This window comes from Rutilus rutilus, assembly GCF_951802725.1.
Source record: "Rutilus rutilus genome assembly, chromosome: 20".
In the NCBI taxonomy this organism is placed as follows: Eukaryota; Metazoa; Chordata; class Actinopteri; order Cypriniformes; family Leuciscidae; genus Rutilus; species Rutilus rutilus.
In genome coordinates, this window is record NC_140225.1 from 13,089,994 (window position 1) to 13,109,521 (window position 19,528).

At 36.6% G+C, this 19,528-nt stretch overlaps 1 protein-coding gene across 1 annotated transcript; it reads right to left on the bottom strand.

Moving 5' to 3' along the window:
• Window positions 1-4,103: 4,103 nt before the first annotated feature.
• On the bottom strand, window positions 4,104-19,310 carry rgs17 (regulator of G protein signaling 17). Its single transcript, XM_084390617.1, has 6 exons — window positions 19,048-19,310; window positions 17,092-17,320; window positions 10,071-10,201; window positions 7,637-7,711; window positions 7,090-7,321; window positions 4,104-6,054 (listed from the first exon to the last, which is right to left on the bottom strand). Exons 2-6 carry the CDS (start codon window positions 17,092-17,094, stop codon window positions 5,869-5,871), a joined length of 627 nt encoding a protein of 208 aa, XP_084246743.1. The 5' UTR covers window positions 17,095-17,320; window positions 19,048-19,310; the 3' UTR covers window positions 4,104-5,868.
• Between the last annotated feature and the right edge of the window lie 218 nt (window positions 19,311-19,528).

The window sequence follows — 19,528 nt, forward strand, 5'->3', positions numbered from 1 at the left end:
TGCAACAATATGCTACAGTGTCAGGAGATATTTTCTTTTAAACTTTGCACAAGAAAACTTTTTTTCCACAATAATTACACTGTTATTTTGCTCTCCAGCTGTTTGGTACAGTATGTTATTATGTGTTAGACAGACAGAAGAAGCACCATATTGTAAGTCACTTTATTTGATGTCTACAAATACATTTGTTCTCTCTTTTAATAGTGTTCATGCAGGAGTACATGTGATCTGAAAGATGCCCATCCGCTTGGGCTCAATTCTTAATAAACCAGTACTGCTGTTCTTGAACTGAACTGCATCACGTTACAATAAACTAATTTCATTACTAGAAGTCAAATTTCAGTCATTCCACCAAGTTTTGAGAGTTCAGCACATAATACTGTATTTAAATACAATTGTAAAGAAACTGCTAATATTTCCAATATATGTCCATATTTCCAAAACTCTTCCAGGAGATTCAGTGTTACTGTCTGCAGATAGCAGTACTTCTATATATACTTGTACAGTATTGTGTTAACTAAACTATTTTGAATAGCAAAAGCATGCGCCAAATATAAAATATTCTTCTTTTTTTTTCTTTTTTCTTCTATCAGTTATAATTTACAAAGGCATTATAGTTTGTCCTCTGGTATTAAAAACAACAGAATTATAATTAAATATTAGATCATTTTAAAACCGTTTATATTAAATAGGTGATAGTATTTATGAGGTCTCGTATCAGGGCACAGCTCTAAAGAAAGCCTTCAGTGAAGGTCTGATCTGTGTCTGATCTGAGAAGAAGAAGAAAAAACAGGGCAAGCCTATATTCTGTAAGGAAAACAATATTGTGACAATGGGACGAGAGGTTTGAGATTTCATTATGTGACATATAATAAGCACCAAACACTTGATGATGATGATGATGATGGTAAAATAAAAAATAGTTTTTTGTTTGTTTGTTTGTTATTGTGTGTGCAGAGGACAATGACAGAAGCTGAAAGGCTACAATTTCTCAAATACTATCAGTTCACACTTATTTCCAAATCTTGGCATTAATAGTTTTCTGCATGTGCAAATGTCTTTTCTTACAGCGTGCATCATGCATTCGATCATAGAGAGGAGCGCAAGATTCAAAAGACAAACATCTTCCCTTGGGATATTAACTAAATCATAGATCATGGCCTAGGCACTTCAGGGTGACTGTGATAAACTGTTTTACAGGAGTCCGTTTGCCTCCAAAGCCTGTGAAAGATGCCTTAAAATGATCAGTTAATAATTCTTACTTTTCCTCATAACATAAATGCGCAGAGGGCTTCTCTATCCCTTTTTGAAATAGTTTGGAATCTTTACATTTAAATATCTGACAACTGTAACTGGCAGGTTGTTTGTGATATTGGAGCAATAAAAAAAAATAATACCAGATTTTGTTAAAATATGTAAAGTGACTACATCTGAGGTACACAATAATCCTATAAGAAATAATTCAGAGTAGCGCTCTGCAGAGTCAATCGCAGTCAGGCTGTTTTATCATGAAAACGGTTGGAATGTAATTGTGAACTCGTATGAAGACAAAACAAGTGAGCATGACGAGGTTATAGAAACACAAATCACTGAACTATGAATTATGATTTTAAAGTCAGGCATCAAATGTTTAATAAAAATGTTACCTGACCTCTTTCCAATTCCATGTGATGTCAAAAAAATGATTTAATGAAAGAAAAAAGCTGATATACATGAAGCCTTCCTCCTTGTTGCAATATTCATACAGTATATTGAGGGTCACCGCAAGGTCATTTAAATTCACATTACCCTGCATGACCCTTCAAATCAATGGCATTGATGTCTTATGAATGTAAAGAGCATATTTCATGTAAGCACAATGAAGAATTGCGAAGGGTGTGCAGCGCAGCACACAAGAGTATTACTTTTTTTTTCTATAATTACAGCAATCTGTTATATATGTTATGTTATTTAGATCACATAATGCAAGCACATGCAGGTAACAGACACTAGAATAAATGAGTATTATTTTTTTAAACAGAAAATATATATCTTTGCTTGGGCACAGACTGTCAATCTTTTGTTTAAACAAAGAAAACCAACAGAACTAAAGGATGAGAAGTTTAATCGATGGGGTTGAGCTAAAAATTCGCCCGCCAGTTCACCTGTGGCTCCAATCAGAATCAAAACAAACAAAATGTGTGCAAGCTACGTTGTTTTTCAAGGCTCGGTCTTCTATTAAGCATATGGAGAGAACAGAACCAAGAGGTAGATATTCTTGTTCTTGAAAAGCTTGTGTAAAGTGCCCAAAGTAGCCCTTCAACCTTTGCAAAAAAGACTGAAGCACCCTTAAAAAAAACAAGAATAGACACTTGCTTCATCTACAAATAATTCAATTACTTCCCTCCTGCCCTGTGTGGCTCCAGTTTTCCATCACTTGAACAAATAAACTTTAGCATGAACAGTGTCTTACATTCAGTGTGCAGTTTACATCAATAGTGAACTGTCAACCCACAGCAGACACAACACAGATTTATTTCAATGTTAATGAGTAGCTTTTTCATCAAGAAGGATTATATATATATATATATATATATATATATATATATATGACATATTAAGTGACCGAAGAGACTAAGGAATATCAGAAAAGGGCAAATGTAAACCAGTGTTCCACCCGATTTCAGGAAAATCATTCCTCAGTCACTAATTATTCCAATATGACAATTAAGATATTTGCATAGGCAATATGGGATTAGCCCTTAAATAGTATGTTTCCTGAATTCTTTATGAGTATATATCATAATTACGTTGAAAAGAATTCAACAAGCAAACAAACAAAAAAATGCTACTCTTCTTCATAAACCCTCGGTATACCAGCATACATCTCAGTTACAGTATTAGGCTTCAAGTAGATCAAAATAAACATTTAACATTAACAAACAGATGAGAAAAACTAAGAATAACGAGAGGTAGTGGAAAACCAATGAAAACGAGAGACAGTCCGTGCGGATGGCGCTCCTACAATAACATAACACAGGCTCCACTTCATTTGCTTAGAAAAGGAGCCTTTTGGCAAGAAAGATTATTATTTTTCCAAGTCATACCATGCTGATAAAATCATTATCAACAGCTGTTAGCCATCACTGTGACAGCCGTCAAGTGAAAAACTCCTAAACTCTCTAAATCTGATAAAACATTAGCAGCAAAAATGTAGTTGAGGCAGAGATAACTACTCTCAAAAATGATGGTTAATTCTAAACGGGACCAAACGTGACATGGCATGTTGTTGGAATGATCTAATTAATGAGTGAAAATGTCAAATTTATTCTAATTTACAGGATGATACTTTGAATAATACCTTTGTCTGGGAAACTTTCATAAGTAACTTTCTGTTGAACAATAGATGTTGATGCATTTTAAAAGTTTTTTTGTTTTTTTTAAACTTTATTTATTTAATGATTCCGCCTGCAGCAAAACATAGGACACAATACTTTACTAATTTCCTTGCTTCATTTGCTTCCATTTTTGTCAATATTGAGAAAGAACTTGTTACCTTTGAGTGATACACTTCAAAGGTATGATTGCAATTTCTCATAATTGAAATCATGATGATGTTCTATTGTGAAAACATAAAAAATATCAATATACTGTATATTCACTCTGTTCCCTGTCCAGTAGTTTCAGTGACCTCTATGATGTCGGACTTCCCAGATTACTGGCTTGTACGGATTGAAATGGTCATACAGATGCATTACTTTTCATTGACACTTCAGTGCCACTCAATATGTCAACATCTGATTTCTCCCCCCTCAAAGATAGTAAATGTCCATGTGTCATGCAGGGTCTTTTTTTTGTTTTTGTTTTTTAGAGCAAGTCACTTTTGATTTATTGCTCATTTTTTTAATGACATGATTTTTCTTTTAAAACAAACAAGAAAAATTCAATAGTTTTGTTTTATAAATGTGGGAAATCCAAGCTTCCCGTGATGGTTCGCTGCTTCAGTAAGTAAACTACTAGGTAACACCTATTTGGTTCGTAAAACAACATAAATGATGGACCTACTCACATTGGCTGATGCTCAAACACACAAATACTTCAAAGAAGGATATCTATGCACTCAGTAAAGTGACAAAGGTCTTCATTTTAATGTGGTAAACCTGCAGAGTGAATGGCACTTAACTCTCAGAGCACCAATAAGAAAACCCAACAACAACACACTTGATCATGATTTACTTGACAAACGTTCGTTCATTCATTGGCACAAGAGTTCAGGGTAAGTGACACTATGAGGTTGGGTATGGTGACCAAAAAATGTCGGTTTAAATGCAATTCACTCTTGAATTACTCTGCTAAAAGGTGAGAGAGTGGTTTAACACACCGGCATTTTAAATATGGTGTTCTCATGCACTGGCTGCTGCGATTGCAATAGCACATAAATGTCTAGAAAATTGAACAGCAACATTCAAGTTTGAATCCAACAACACAGAGCTGAAAAGCTGTCGTTCTTGAGGGACACGCGTCTAAACCTCTAAAGAAAAAAAAAAAATCATCTTTATAGTATCGTCTTCGACATGATGCTTCCCACAGAGGTTCGCATCATATCTGGGTTGAGTATTGCAATGTGTACATGACACAACAGAAGAAACGCATGCTGGAAAAAAGTATTATAAAAAAGACTGACTTGTTTTCGTTTCCGATAACCTGCAGTTTTCCGAGCTGTGAAAATGACCGAGACCGCTCCAAGTTTCAAGTCGCAAAACAAACATTTGGACTCGGAGGCAGAGAACAATTTCCCTGATAAATCCGACTCCGTCGCACCACCTCATCGAGCGGGTCCCGGCGAGCACAGTTATTTTAAATAGACCTAGTGTAACTCTCAAAAACAAGGCATAGTGTTCACTACACTTTTGTTTAATAAAATACATTTCTTTAATGTGTAAGACAATTCGAAGCTCTTTTAAGAACGTCCAGAACGTTGGTGAGTGATTTTCAAGCAATTCTCAGTCAATCCAGCGAAGCTTACAGCCCATGATATACAGTACCTGTGCTTCTCTCTGTTAGTAACGGACTGGGAGGGGCTAGGAGGACTCGCACAAAAAAACGGTGTCATCACCAGCGTCAGCAGCTTTTGTGCCCTTACTCAGTGTCGAGGCATTGTGATTTTTGCAGAGAGAAAGAAATCTTCATGATTCATTTAGCTGCCCAATCACAACACTAGCTAGCCCTTATGTTTCCCAGTTAAAGAACTGTCGACACGCAAAGAAAGAGTTTGGACGGCAAGATGGCGATTACGCTTCCCAGCTTCTCTTTTACAAAACAATTGGCACAGCTAATTTTCCCTTCGCTTACGAGAGCTTTACAATGTTCTCTCCCCGTGACAGCATAAAAAACGTCTTTTTTTTTTTTTATTCAAAAAACATTGTAGACCGGGGCTTGAATGTCAAACTGGAGTAAATTCCATAACCTTGTATCATGCAAAGGTTTTCTAGCTCAACATCTACCGCTTATCCGTTTGTTTTTTGATTTTCTTTAAAAAAAATAGCATTATTCAGCTGTCCTCAGACATGTGAGGCATAAAAGATGGAAAGGATCAGGTAGAAAGAACATGAGAGAAAGAGAGAGAACAGGTGAGGTAAACAGGAAAATAGGTGAATGAAAAAGACAAGTTGAGAGTAGGAAGTATGGGTCTGTCGGTTTTCCTACACGTTTTTTTTTTGTGTCACAGTTGCCTGAGCAGCTCATATTGGCACTTAAACAGAACTCAACTTCAGGGTCACTAGTGGATGCTCAGAATTGCTTAACTACTCACTCTTGAAATAAGAAACATCACACCTTTTTGAAAGTGGCACCTTGGGGCTTTTTTGTCTCAAATGTTCTTGCTGAAACCTAGGTGTCTAAGCAGGCCCTCTTGCTGTTAAGGAGATCCCTGTAAACAGATGAGTTGAGAAATCGGGGGTAGGAGTCTCTGTGCATGAGGGTGTAGATCTGTAGCTGGGCCTCCTCATACATCGTACTGCTGGGTTCTGCCAGGCTTTGGTTGATGCCTTCCCTCACCCGTGAATCCAAGCTGACCTGCCGATGGAAAAAAAAAACATTTATGTGAACAGATGTGATGTCATGACATGCTCTTCTTCAGACTCAAAAAATATACCCTTATTATATACTCATGAATACCATTTTCAATTGACAGATGACAAAGAAAAGAAAAAAAAAAACATTCAGAGAATTTACATATCTTACAGTACATAAGTCTCTTAAATTATTTTTATGTGTTTTTGCTATTTTTATATGAATGAACAATCATTATCTTCAAGCTTTGAGTGAAATATTGTACTGCAAAAATATTTTTTATTCAGATTCTAGATTTTTTTTTATGAACAAATGCACAAAAAGATTGGTAAAAAACACATGTAATGAGCTCAGCAAACAGATGTGATGTTTCGAGATGTGATGTTTCTTCATAGAAAAAACACACCCATAACGAAATTGCACAAAAATGCTTGAGAATATCCTTTGTTTTGGACATTTTTAGATTAATTATGAATTTAATATGCATTATATTTTTATGTTGCCATGTTTTATTTATGAATGTATTCAAAGACTATAGATATAGAAAGACGGTTCACTCATATTACTTATGAATGGGAGAAACTGCGACGAGCAATATGGCTGAATTCATCCTGCCTTCTAAGTAAAAGAGCCAATCGCAGATTGGTAAAGTCATTGCGTCACTGCAGCTGCTGTTAGAAGCTCCGGTTCCCATAGAAGCCTGAGACTCGCACTAGGACTACACATGCGCATTGGCACGTCTAGCCTGGGAAGTAATCTTTTTTAACGCTATTTGAGCATAAGAAACACTTATGGGACAGTTCATGTCAGATTTTGTTGCTGATTTGAAATACGTTATTTAATTGTGAGTTCTGCAAGCAGTTTTTGAGTTTTCAGGATTCCCCCATTCAAATAGATAGGATTTGGTCTTGGATGACTGAAATAGCTGCCTGGAGGCGTTGCAAATATGGCGAGTGAACAGACTTTCCTTGAAAGGGATTTTGATGCATTGCAGCCACAGACAGAATTGTTTATTTTTGATGCACCCCATAATCTAACCTCTTTTGGTGAAAGAATGGAGACGTAGTCTTCATAAATGATCCTTGCTTTTTCATCGATAACGGATGGGTTGGTTTCTTTCTTCAGCTCCTCACAGGAGATCCAGAACATCAGGTTTTCTTCGCTGTACTCAGACCGTAAAAAATTCCGGAAAACATCCCTCCCCTCTGGAGAGCGCATCATCATCTCAAAGCTCCGTGACCAGGCAATCACCTCATCCAGTGTGGGACACCTTAAAATTTGAAACAATGAAAAAAAGCAGGAACTACCCATATAAAATAATGATTTCAGGTGTCAGTAAATAAAGTGCATGTAAATGTTATTAAAGGATTGATTAGAAATTCAATTGCCCCAAAAAGTACTTGCTTTGTGAGATTTTTAGATGATTTCCCTCATTTTATTATTCTGTTAACAAGACAGCAGTTCCATTTTAAGGGAATATAGCTCATTTTAACAGGACGCTGGAGAGGTTTCAAAAAAAGCACTATAAAAAAAAAGCACCAAACATCTTGTTCCTAAACAATAATAGATGCTTCTAACAACTCACTGTTCCTCTGTTGCTTCAATGCTATCCATCTTTGTACATGTTTGCCTCTCTGAACGTTCCCTTCTGTCTTCATTCCTAGGGTAAGGAGAGAAGTGTTAGACAGGGCAAAGTCTCTGTGGCATTTGAAACATGTTGTGTTGATCGTCATGCAAGGTTATACAGTTATGGTACAACTAGATTTTGGAGCCTACAAGCTGATATTACACTACAAAGCCATTCAGGTGTTTAAAAGGTGTTTAAATCATACACTTGACAAAATTATTTATATATATATATATATGGACATTTGAAAATTAATAATATATAACAGAAATAAATAACTATAATTTAAAATTAAATAATGATAGTCACCAAACTATATGTTTTTCATACTTGAGGACCCCCAAGTACCCCCTTCTGGCACCCAATTTGAGAAGAACAGCACAAGTCTAACCATATTCTGAGTAATAACATTTCTCCTCTAGTCCAACAACAGCATTTACTGAAACTAAGCTACAAATTACAGGTGAACATCCACTGCGTTTCTCAATCCAAGTCTCTGTAGAGCAAGTATAATTGGGTTTGTTAGCCATGGGGTTCGACAAGCTGACAAGACGCTAAATATATAACATGTACTACACAGCTGTTTTGCATGTGATGTGGGACAGAAATAGCCGTTTACTGAGCAGATAATAAGAGTGTGTGTGTGTGGGGGGGTGGGGTGGCTGTGGAAACCCGAGGTTACAGAGTAGGGTGCCTCTTCAATGTTTGCTTTATTTCATGCAATATTTGTATTCATTCATGTTATTTTTAGTCCCCCTGCAAGCTGTGCTATGGCCTTTCCAATCTTTCTTTGTTTTTTCACAAGCTAATTTAACTCTTTAAGGAAGACTGACTTGATGTTATGTGTTTCTAAATATATGAGCATGCTTAAAAGTGCACTCAGTAATTATCAAATAAATGCACCATGTAAGTTTGCAAACTGAGAAAAAGCTTCTTCCACATAGGCTAACCAACAACAATGCCAACACAAAACAAATAAACGAATTTCACTGTGTCATTCCTGTTACGCAGTACCTTTTGAAATCTGTAATGTTAGAAATGTAATGTTAGCTTCCTGTGTGCATGAGTACTTTGCTCATTGCACCTAATAACATTAAGCATGTCACACGTATAACAGTCATGTGTCCAGTCTATTCTGTTGTCTGCAACGACCTAAAACTTGGACTTTTTGTAATCTTTTGGAGTATTAAAATCATGCAGTTATCGCAAGCCGTTGCAAAATGCATATCCTGATATGTACATTTGCGATATTTCGATATATCGTGCAGTCCTATTGATAATAATAAAATAAAATAAATCTTGAGCAGCAAATCAGGATATTAGAATGATTTCTTAAGGATCATGTGACACTGAAGACTGGAGTAATAATTGCTGAACATTCAGCTTTTTCATTATAGGAATTAATTACATTTTAAAATATATTAAAATAGAAAACAGCTATTTCAAATTGTAATAATAAATTAATTGTAATAATATTTCACAATATTACTGTTTTTAATATATATTTTTGATCAAATAAATGCAGACTTGATGATGAGCATAAGCGCCTTTTCAAAAACCTTATTGACCCCAAACGTTTGAACCTGTGTACCTGAGGCAGGTGATGGTGATGAAATACTCTAAAACTAGAGCTTCACGATTTTGGATGAATTTAAAATTAAAATTTTGTTTAAAATAGAGATCATGATTCTCCCGCGATTCTGTACAGACAACTAAACAAAATAACATTTTATAGAATAAATATTTAATGAATCAAATCATTATTTAAAAAAGAAAATCCATGAATGAATGATTTAATGACTCATAAAGACTTCACTTGTTTCATTACTGGATGAATCAGCGTTTTTGAACGAATCTCTTTAATGAATGATTCAATGACAAATACATTTTTTTAACAGTCACTTGTCGCCACCTACTGGTGCAACGACGTAATTGATACAATCTTTATTCGAAGCGTCAAGACTCAAGTTCCTTTCAAAAGGTGATTTACTCTATTTTGATTGCTCCTGTAGACATCAGTTTTTATAACCAAACTATAAACTTTTATCCAAGTACTTCTGTGATAATCTGAATTATTGTAACAGAGATATAATGAAAAGACTGTTTGTATGAAACTGTTTCATACCTATACATGACAACAGGTCTCTCTGGCTCAGCGGCAGCGCCAACGCAGATTTGAATGTTCCACTGTGATCGTACTTGTAACATGAGTACTTGTAATAGACTTAATCATTGTCATTTAGGAATAAGAAAGCATGGGTGTTTGAATTGAGATTGCGATCTTTTAGCAATTAATTGCGCAGCTCTACGTAAAACTAATTTCTAAGCAAATATCTACATACAATTACATCTTTTCACTGACAGAAAAACATAATGAAAAGATGTGGCGTACCAGAGGCATTTGCAGCATCCACACCAGCAAAGACAGCAGGTGTTGGGCCTCGGGTGACCAGGCGCCTGTGGGGGTCCTTCAATACGTCCCTGCTGCCTTTTCCTCATTTCAACTCCACTCACACTCTGAGGCTGTGGACAGACACATCGGATTAGAAACAAAGCAGTGGGAGCTTGGGAACTGTGTTAGCTGAAGTATCTTGTTAACTACATATGCTTCTAAATCTAAAGTAAGCTTGAAAGGCATGATTAATTATTTGGAGTTTCTAGGAGAGATATTTATGGTAGGGTTGTGGCAGCTTTTCCGACGTAAGCAATCATAAGGATGCTCAGAATCTGGGCATGTTGGACTCCGTCCTACTCTACTGTCAGAGGCTTATTCAGCTCAAATCCATGTGAGAGCGTGTCTGTAGAGATTGAACAAAAGAGAGGCAGACAGACAGACAGACAGAAAGTAAAGAAATACCCTCTTCAGACTACACATTCATTCCTCTGGCAAGATGCTAAATTAGTTTGAGCTGTGAGAGAGTGAGAGAGAGAGAGAGAGAGAGAGAGAGAGAGAGAGAGAGAGAGAGAGAGAGAGAGAGAGAGAGAGATCACTCCCCCACCCCTGAACACAAACAGGCTGTAGTAGTGTGGGATCTCACATGTTCTGACACAAGTGCAAATGCAACGGATTTCCTTTTAGGAAGTAAACGGTTTATAGAAATGCAATGGCTGTCACTTCCTGTTTCTTAAATACACTAAATAAAAGCATATTCCCTCCCTAAAAGATGTATTCTATAAGGGAAAACTAATTCGTAAATTAGTAATAGTAAATTAGTAGTAAAAAACGATAGGCCTACATTTTAAATGTGTGATTATTGTCAACATTTAGGAGCTTGCATGTACGTTTGATTTAAAAATTCTCATTTTGATTTTAGAAATGTCTTTACTTTAAAAGCTTGGCTCCAAATACGAATAAATATATGCAATCTGTGCTAATCAAAATTTTTACCAGTAAATAGACAACTAGGGAGCAGACGTGAAATAAAATGGAATTCAATAAATTCTTCCATGTTGGGTTCCCAATATCACTGGCTTGTTAAAAACAACATCAGAGCACAGATCGTGACCACAAACATTTTAACGACATGCGTTTCCAAGAAGCCCTCTATCAGGAGAGGAAATAAGCAAGTGTTTTTCTCTGAGCTCTGCTCTACTCTAACTGTGATCCATCAACGTACCATTAACATGTCATTGAAACACATGGCTGACTATTCTGTTTGACAGTTTTATTAATAGTGACCACAGGGTCTTGGTACAGTAGGTACTATAGAAGCACCTTACCTGCATAAATATGAACATTGTGATTCAAAAGATATTTTTTTGTCATATGTGATTCTGATCACTGATAAATAAACAAAAAAAATTAGGGCTGCACGATTAATCGCAATAAAACCGCACGCGATTTGGCAAAGGCTGCGATTATTTTAAGCGCAGCTTGTCAGTGGAGTGCGGCTGATCGGTAGTAAACACTGCCCCATTTGAACACCAGAGGGCGCTCTCACGCAAACACGCTAAATATGCCCCGCCGCAGAAGTACAATAACGGCGCATCATTCCAGGAAATCCCTGTCGCTGTAGCTGAATAGTCAGAAGATTGAAACGCTTTGATTAAACATGACTTATAAATGCACGACTGCCTTATTCTGTGTCAGAAGCTCATCATCTCACAGAAGGAGGAGCTCAACTGTCCTTATGAAGTGAGTTTGGAGTAAATGCATGTTATTAAATGTTGCATGTTATTAAAACGAGGTTCATAAATGATTCTCGTGTTTGGAAAGATATTTGACTCGTGTTGTTTTTTTCAAATGCAATATAAGTTACTCAAACTCACAGTGCTTTCAGATGGAGCAGCGTTTACAGAGCCGTACATCAATGACAAACTGCGCATAAAAAATAATCGCAGCCTTTGCGATTTTAAAATCGCGATAAGCGATCTCGATTTAAGTGCGATTACATGGAAATTGCGATTAATTGTGCAGCCCTAAAAAAAATTAAATAAAATATGTTGCTATAATTAATTAAAACTATTAAAAATAGTTGTTAATTGAAATCAAGCTAAAAATCAAACAAAATATAAATATTAGATGAAAAACTAACAACAATGAGAAATGTTCTAAAATTACTAAAACTGAAATAAAAATAAACTAAAGCTATTAATCTAAATAGACGTATATAAAAACTAGTAAAAAAAAATAAATTAAAAATATAAAATATGAATAAACACTATAATAGTATATAAATGATACAAGTATATAAATAAATCAAGTTTTTTTATGTTGTTTATATGTCTATTTGGTGTTTTTAGTTTGCTTTAAGACAAACCATGTCAAAACCATTGCTGAGTATTTTCTCCTTAAAACTGCAGTGAAGAAAACGCGGTTTGAAATCGCAGTAGTTCTCTACGTCACAATATCCAAATAACCAATCCTGTCAACGTGCGGGCTTTAGCATAACATTAACTATGCTGCGAAGCAGGGGAGTCTCAAGAGAAGCCAGGTTATCCCGGTATATGTTTCTGTTGATATGAAAAAAAATCGGGTACATTTAGCAATATAGACGGTTAATTGTGTATGATGAATATTACGATGTTTTGATGAACTACAGTATATGCCTTTCTTGGTCAGATGAAACAAAATAATTTGCTTTTTTGGCAGCAAACACTTAAGATGGGTTTGGTGCACAGGGATAAAAAAGTACCCCATATGTAAAATGAAATACTCTGCTGTATCTTTAATGCTGTGGGCCTAATTTTCTGCCAGAGGTCCCGGACATCTTGTTCAGATACATGGCATCATGGATTCGATCAAATACCCACAGATAAAAAAATCAAAACCTGACAGTCTGTGCTATTAATCTTATAATGGGCCATGTTTGGATCTCCCAACAGGACAGTGATCCAAATACAAACATCAAAATCAGAACAAAAATGTGTCACTGAGCACAAAACCAAGCATCTGCAGTGGCCATCCCAGTCCCTGACCTGAACCCTATGGAAAATGAGTGAGCTGAACTGAAGAGAAGAAGCGCCAACATGGATCTGGGAATCTGAAGGATCTGGAGAGATTTTGAATGAAGGAATGGTCTCTGATCTCTTGTCAGGTGTTCTCCAAACTCATCAGGCATTATAGGAGAAGACTCAGAGCTGTTATCTTGGAAAAAGGAGGTTGCAAAAAGTATTTAATAAAAGGGGGCAATTGTTCCCAACGTGTTTTGGAGAAAAACATATATTTCATAATGTGACTTCCCCCCCCACTTTCAATTCTTTTACTTCAATGAAAGGTTAGATTTTTGCCTTTTTTAAAAATCAAATATCAAAAGTATTAAGAATGCAGATTTATACAGCCATCGTTGATCATATTTACCAAGGGGGCAAATAATTCTGACCAGCACTGTCTCAATTTGCTTTCTCATGTCACTAGCTTTAAATATGCAACTTTGTTTGAAAACTAATGCATAAAAATGACCAGCTGGATATAAACTAATGCAAACAGATGGTAACAATTGTGAGATTTGTGACATTAAACATTTGGGTTAGACTTGCATGTATTTTTGTCACACTGTTTTAACTATTTGAGGTACTGCTAATGTTAGCGTCCTCTCAGCCTTGACGGCAAACATACTGCTGTTCTTTCTCCACTAATGCAGCACCTACATGTAGTGTACTGTATACATACGTTTCATTGTCTATGTTTTAAATCTGCATCTTAAGTGGCGCGTTCTGTGAGGCACGCAGTCTCGTGTCAAAACAAACACCACAAGGCGTCAGTGATAGTTTTTATTTCGCCTTTAGAGGCCGCTCTTGTACTGTATAATGACAGCGGACCGTTCTTAGCCACTCCAGCAACGGACGCAACCCAGAAAAACTATCAGTATGGATTTATTTTTTTTCCTAAATACTAGTTTTGTAACTTAATTCAATACCGCGATAAAAGCTTCAGCAATTATCATGATATGAAAATTTGATACCGTCACATGTCTAATAAACATAAAGTTGGCCTATAAAGAATTACATAATTAAACACAGTTTGAAGGAGAAATATATAAAAACCTTGTGTACTTTTTGTATTCTAATAAATGAAATAATACATGTTCCAGCTTAAAAATGAAAATGCTGTCCTCATTTACTCACCCTCATGTTGTTCCAAACCTGTATGACTTTCTTTCTTCTGCTGAACACAAAAGAAGATATTTTGAAGAAAGTCGGTAACCAAACGACTGATGGACCCCATTGACTTCCATAGTAGGAAAAAAAAAATACTATGGAAGTCAATGGGGACCAGCAACTGTTTAATTACCAACCTTCTTTAAAATATCTTCTTTTGTGTTCAGCAGAAGGAAGGAAATCATACAGGTTTGGAACAACATGAGGGTGAGTAAAAGCATTTTCATTTTTGGGTGAACTATCCCTTTAAGAGCACATGGGCTCTTATTACAAAGTAATCGTCTCCTCCTTGGTATACTCGTTGGCCATAGAAAGCCGTGTTCGGTGTGTGCACAGCACACTATCTAAAGCCGGTGTACACGCAGTCACGCACCGTCCGCGTATCCTCCTGATGGTGAAAATTACGTCACAGGTACCATCGCGGAACACAGGCAGCCGAAGTATACTTTGGGCTTTATAATAGGTTTGAAGATCAGAAAGAGTTAAAAGTCAAAACGGTTTCAAAAGACATAAGGCTGAATAAATGATGGCAGATATTTCATTTTAGGGTGAACTCTCCCTTTAACCCCAGCACTATACTTCAGTTGTTTTTTGGCCTTTATAACAAACAAATGGGACTTGCTCAATTACTCTATTCAACAAATCATTTTAAGCTTTGAGTGCGTGAATCACAAATGTAAAAAATGTGACAATATACTGGAAACACTGGTAAACATGATGAACCACACTATGACCTCATCAAATTTGTTGATTTTAGCACAAACCTTATTAGAAAGGGATCTTTTGCCAGGGTTTGACAGCACAAACACCATATCACATCACCTAGATATCTGATCCAAATATTTAGGGACAAACAGTCTGGCCACTAAACAGACAAGCTGGAGGTCTGGGATGGTATCAAATTTTCATTTCCCAGTATGGTATTGGTAAATATCCCGTAACCACATAACCACGGGGCATTTGGTTGGCTGACTTTTTGTCGCAACGTGTGGTGCATAATTTAAAGATTACTGCTGATTGAAATGCATTGCTGTGATAAAGGACAAAAACCACATAACAACCTGTTTTGATGTTCGAAAACAGCTTTAAACATATTACACATAATTTGCTCTCTCAAATAAATATATAAAGCACACTGCATATGAAAGTAAATATATTGTTCTAATCTGCAATTAGTATTTGATTTGTACTAGGGTAATAGTAGTGTACATAGCATCAACATTAACTCAACATTACCGATATTACATATTCTATATTTTCTAAATCTACTCTGATTAGGCTATATATCTATGATAATATTATAGTTAAACAGAGACCTTGAAACAGAAACCTTACCTCTAAATTCATCCTTTCACTTAAAACATGTGTTGTCATAAACAGCCCTTCTACCTGGTGATGAAAACTCAGTGTGTCAGGGATGTAATGTGAACACCCTTTGATAGTTTACCATAAAGGATCCAAATAAACCAAATATGCAAAACATAACTATCAGTTATTCAGTGCCAGGCAATGGAAAACATGCATCCTGATGCAAAACACACTGAGGAGTCCCTTTGTTCACATCTAGAGCGCTCACCAACAACTCTGCTCAATATGTAAAAGAGTAAGTTGTGTATTGAGGAAAAAGCAATTATACAACCAGACTCATTTCGTAGGAAATCATATATTCAATTTTATTACATGATAAGCTAAACTAGCTAAAAACTAATATGTGTATCAGCTAATATTTCACTATTTTTAGATTATTGGCTAATAAATCTGCCAATAACTGTCTTGGCTTTTTAACAGATGCATTAGCTCTACCTTGTGTCAGTTACAAGAAATATTTAGTGAATTTCAAAAATGTTTATTTAATACAAGTTTATATGTGTGCATCTCCATGGCTTTAAAGGGATAGTTCATCCCCCCCCCCAAAAATAATCCTGTCATAATTTACACAACCTCATGTCGTTTCAAACATGACTTAAAAGAAGATAAAAGGTAACAGTATTGCCTTGGACAACAGCCACCACTGACCAATCAGAATTAAGTGTTCCAGAAATCCATGTAATAATTTACATATTTAAAAAAACAAAACAAAAAAAGCTTTACACTTTAAACAAGACATGGCTACAACTGAAACAAAACAACAACATTAATCTGACTGGGATATAATTATTCTTCAGATATATAACTAAAAAAACAAGGAACTCCCGCACACTATCAATACTTGCAAACGAATATCTACATTTTATTAGCAACGTTTCGGTCAGTGATCAGATATATAACTAAAATTTCAATTTTTTAAAAACAAACTGCACATCTTCAAAGAACAATTAAAATTTTACAATTAAAATAGCAAAAGAAGTTTCTTTAATTGTGCATAATTCTAACAACAAGCATTTGAGTGCTCATTCCCTCACTTAAAATACATCAGTATGCACTCGGGAATTACATTACAATGTGTGAATATGCCTCTGCGAGTGAGCATGTTCAGATGCCGCAGTCGTCCCGCCTCTAACCTCGTTCTCCCACTGGAAGTCTTGTGTGCCCTTGTGCACTTCCCCATACACATTCCAGGGCAGCAAGTGATGCATAGCACAGGCCATGGCTGGCTGCACAACAGAAGCCTCCTAGAGCCATTACCCACAAAGCCTAGCTCGAGAAACATGTCACACCACACTTCCGATACATGTGATAATCACACCGGGGCCAAATTCGCCCACATTTCTCACCTTGCGCTGCATCACATCACCGCTCGGAAAACACATCTTGATTTTCCACATCATCTACGCACTTGCAATCAATCTAGGAGAGAACCACCTCTAACTTACCATGCAAATTAGCAGCGATCCATCCGAAGATCAGGTAAGAAAATCATGACGGTAATGTCAAACGTTGAGACGGGCAGAGTGCTGGAAAACAAATTGTGGGCTCTTGTATCTTCTCTTATCATGCCTGATGAAGAACGCAGGAGGTGGGTGGAGGTAGGTTTCAAACACCTGGTATTTGCAGGCACTCCCTTTCCTTGAGTCACGGGCTAAATGATCCAGGATGAGACATCTGAGAAATAGATCAAAACACAAAAGAAAGCATCAGAATCTTGGGCTATAAATTCACTCTGTCCAGATAAAAGATTAATGGGAATAACTCAAATTCTCACAAACTGATTAAAAATTATATTATTGAAATTTGTAAGTCTTTTAGATTACACTCAATGTCTAATCTTTTTATCAATTAATTCTCATTTAATTAGCGTTTGATTAGTATTTGACTAATAAATAAATAATGAAAAGAACCTTAAAGTCCTACTTTCTAAATGCATGATGTTACAAATCTTATTGTAACGATTCATACGCGTTTCATTTATTTAATCGACCCTTGACCCTTAATCATGCTGGACCTTCTGGTGAAAACGACAGATTTCTCTCTGGTTAGGTGTGCAGGACTTAAACGCCGCCCCTTAAATGTCGCTTTTGAGTGCAACGCGCACATCTCCAAATCCAGTCAACAACCGACTCATATAGAACCAAATCAAACCTTTTTTTTTGTCGATAATCTGTTTCAATAAGAAAGAAAGGATCTCCCACTACTTCTATTTCATCGCAACTTCACATGAATTACTGCATGTATTGATGAAAATCAAATCACTAATTTGAATGTTTTAAAGTACTAATTAACAAGTAAAAACAAGTAAATACTTCTGCAAGGCAATACACTGCAGTACCAATTGATCTTACATTATCTATTACAGCAAATTGCAATAAACCTGACTATATCAGCAAATAATAAATATAGTATAAATTTAACGACTCATTTTCTGTGCATTTTAAGTGTTTAAAAGCAAAACAACATTGTAGTTACAATCTGTGCATTTCATTGTATAGGACTACATCTTTTGTGACACCCAGAATGTTCCCCATATTAGACAGAATGTTTCACACAACCAGCTGCATATTAAAACCAGAAGCACAAGTGAATGGGAGGAACTTCAGAACTTGTATGATGATGAATGGTCGAGCAATCAGCCCTCCTCCGGAAGGAAACTCTTAATATCACGTAGGCTGTCATCAATAACCGAATGCAAGCATAATAACTACTGGCAAGACCGAGAAATAAAAACAAACTCAGACCTTTCGTCTCATTTCTTTTAAGGTCAACCGTGAGGAAATTGTCGGCTACCATAATCCTAAATGTAAAAGATACATTTGGACGAAAAGTCACAGTTTAACGTCTGATAGATAACAAAATAATACAAGGCTCCGTGATAATAGATATAGACGGCTGTCATCCCGCTTTTCGCCTTCATTCTCCGTTGCAGTGGAATCAAAACGGCTGTGTGTCAAAACCTACAGAGGATCCTTCCTATACAGCATTTTTAGGTATCGTTGAAACACCAACGATCGTTTGAACGCCCATTTAAAGCCCCCAAACGCTGTCGAGCGTTACAAATGCTGTTGGAACGATCCAACCGTTCGAATAATGTCCAAAAATGCTGTCTGGGTAGGCATCTCGCTAGGTTTTGCGACACAGCCAGCATCTTTAGTACTAAAGTCATCGCAGGTAAAGCCCAAACCATTTCTATCACAAAACAGCGCACTGCAATTGAAAGTAACCGGCAAACTGTTCGCTAAAGCAGGGCTTTTTTAGGCAAATGAAGTGTAGCTTCCACTTTATTACTTTTTCGCTGTGGCTCTTTGATTTCCTAAGCGCAAGGAGGCAACGGCTAGCGCGTTAGCTGGCGAGCTAGCGGTACCGCCGAGACCGTTAAAGAGCATATGTCGCCTTACCCCTTTTGTTCTAGATGTCAGTCTTCTAAAAGGGTGTCGTTACACGTGTTTATGCGGATATCGGGGGTATCACGCGTTGAGATTGCATGCTGCCGTTTTATCTCCATCAGCGGTGTTTTCCGTCCATCCGCCCAACTTCAGCACCGAGCGAGCCAGTGGAGACGCCCTGCGCATGCGCGGCGGAGCTGTCAGCTCACGGAGCTCGAGCTGCGGACAGGGTGCAGAGGCAGAGGTGCAATGACAGGCTGAGATTCTGCTATCTCACAATAACTGCCTGGCTGCACTAATAAATATACACGCACGACACATAGTATACGTAAAAAAAGCTCTATGACTTACTATAAAACATTGTCAAAAACGTCGTCTTTTGTTGTAAATTGCGACTAGAATTTAAGCATTTGGTTTGCTAATGGTTACCTTGAAAATAATATTACAACTTAAATGTTGTATCAATAGAAGATTAATACAACATTAATAAAAT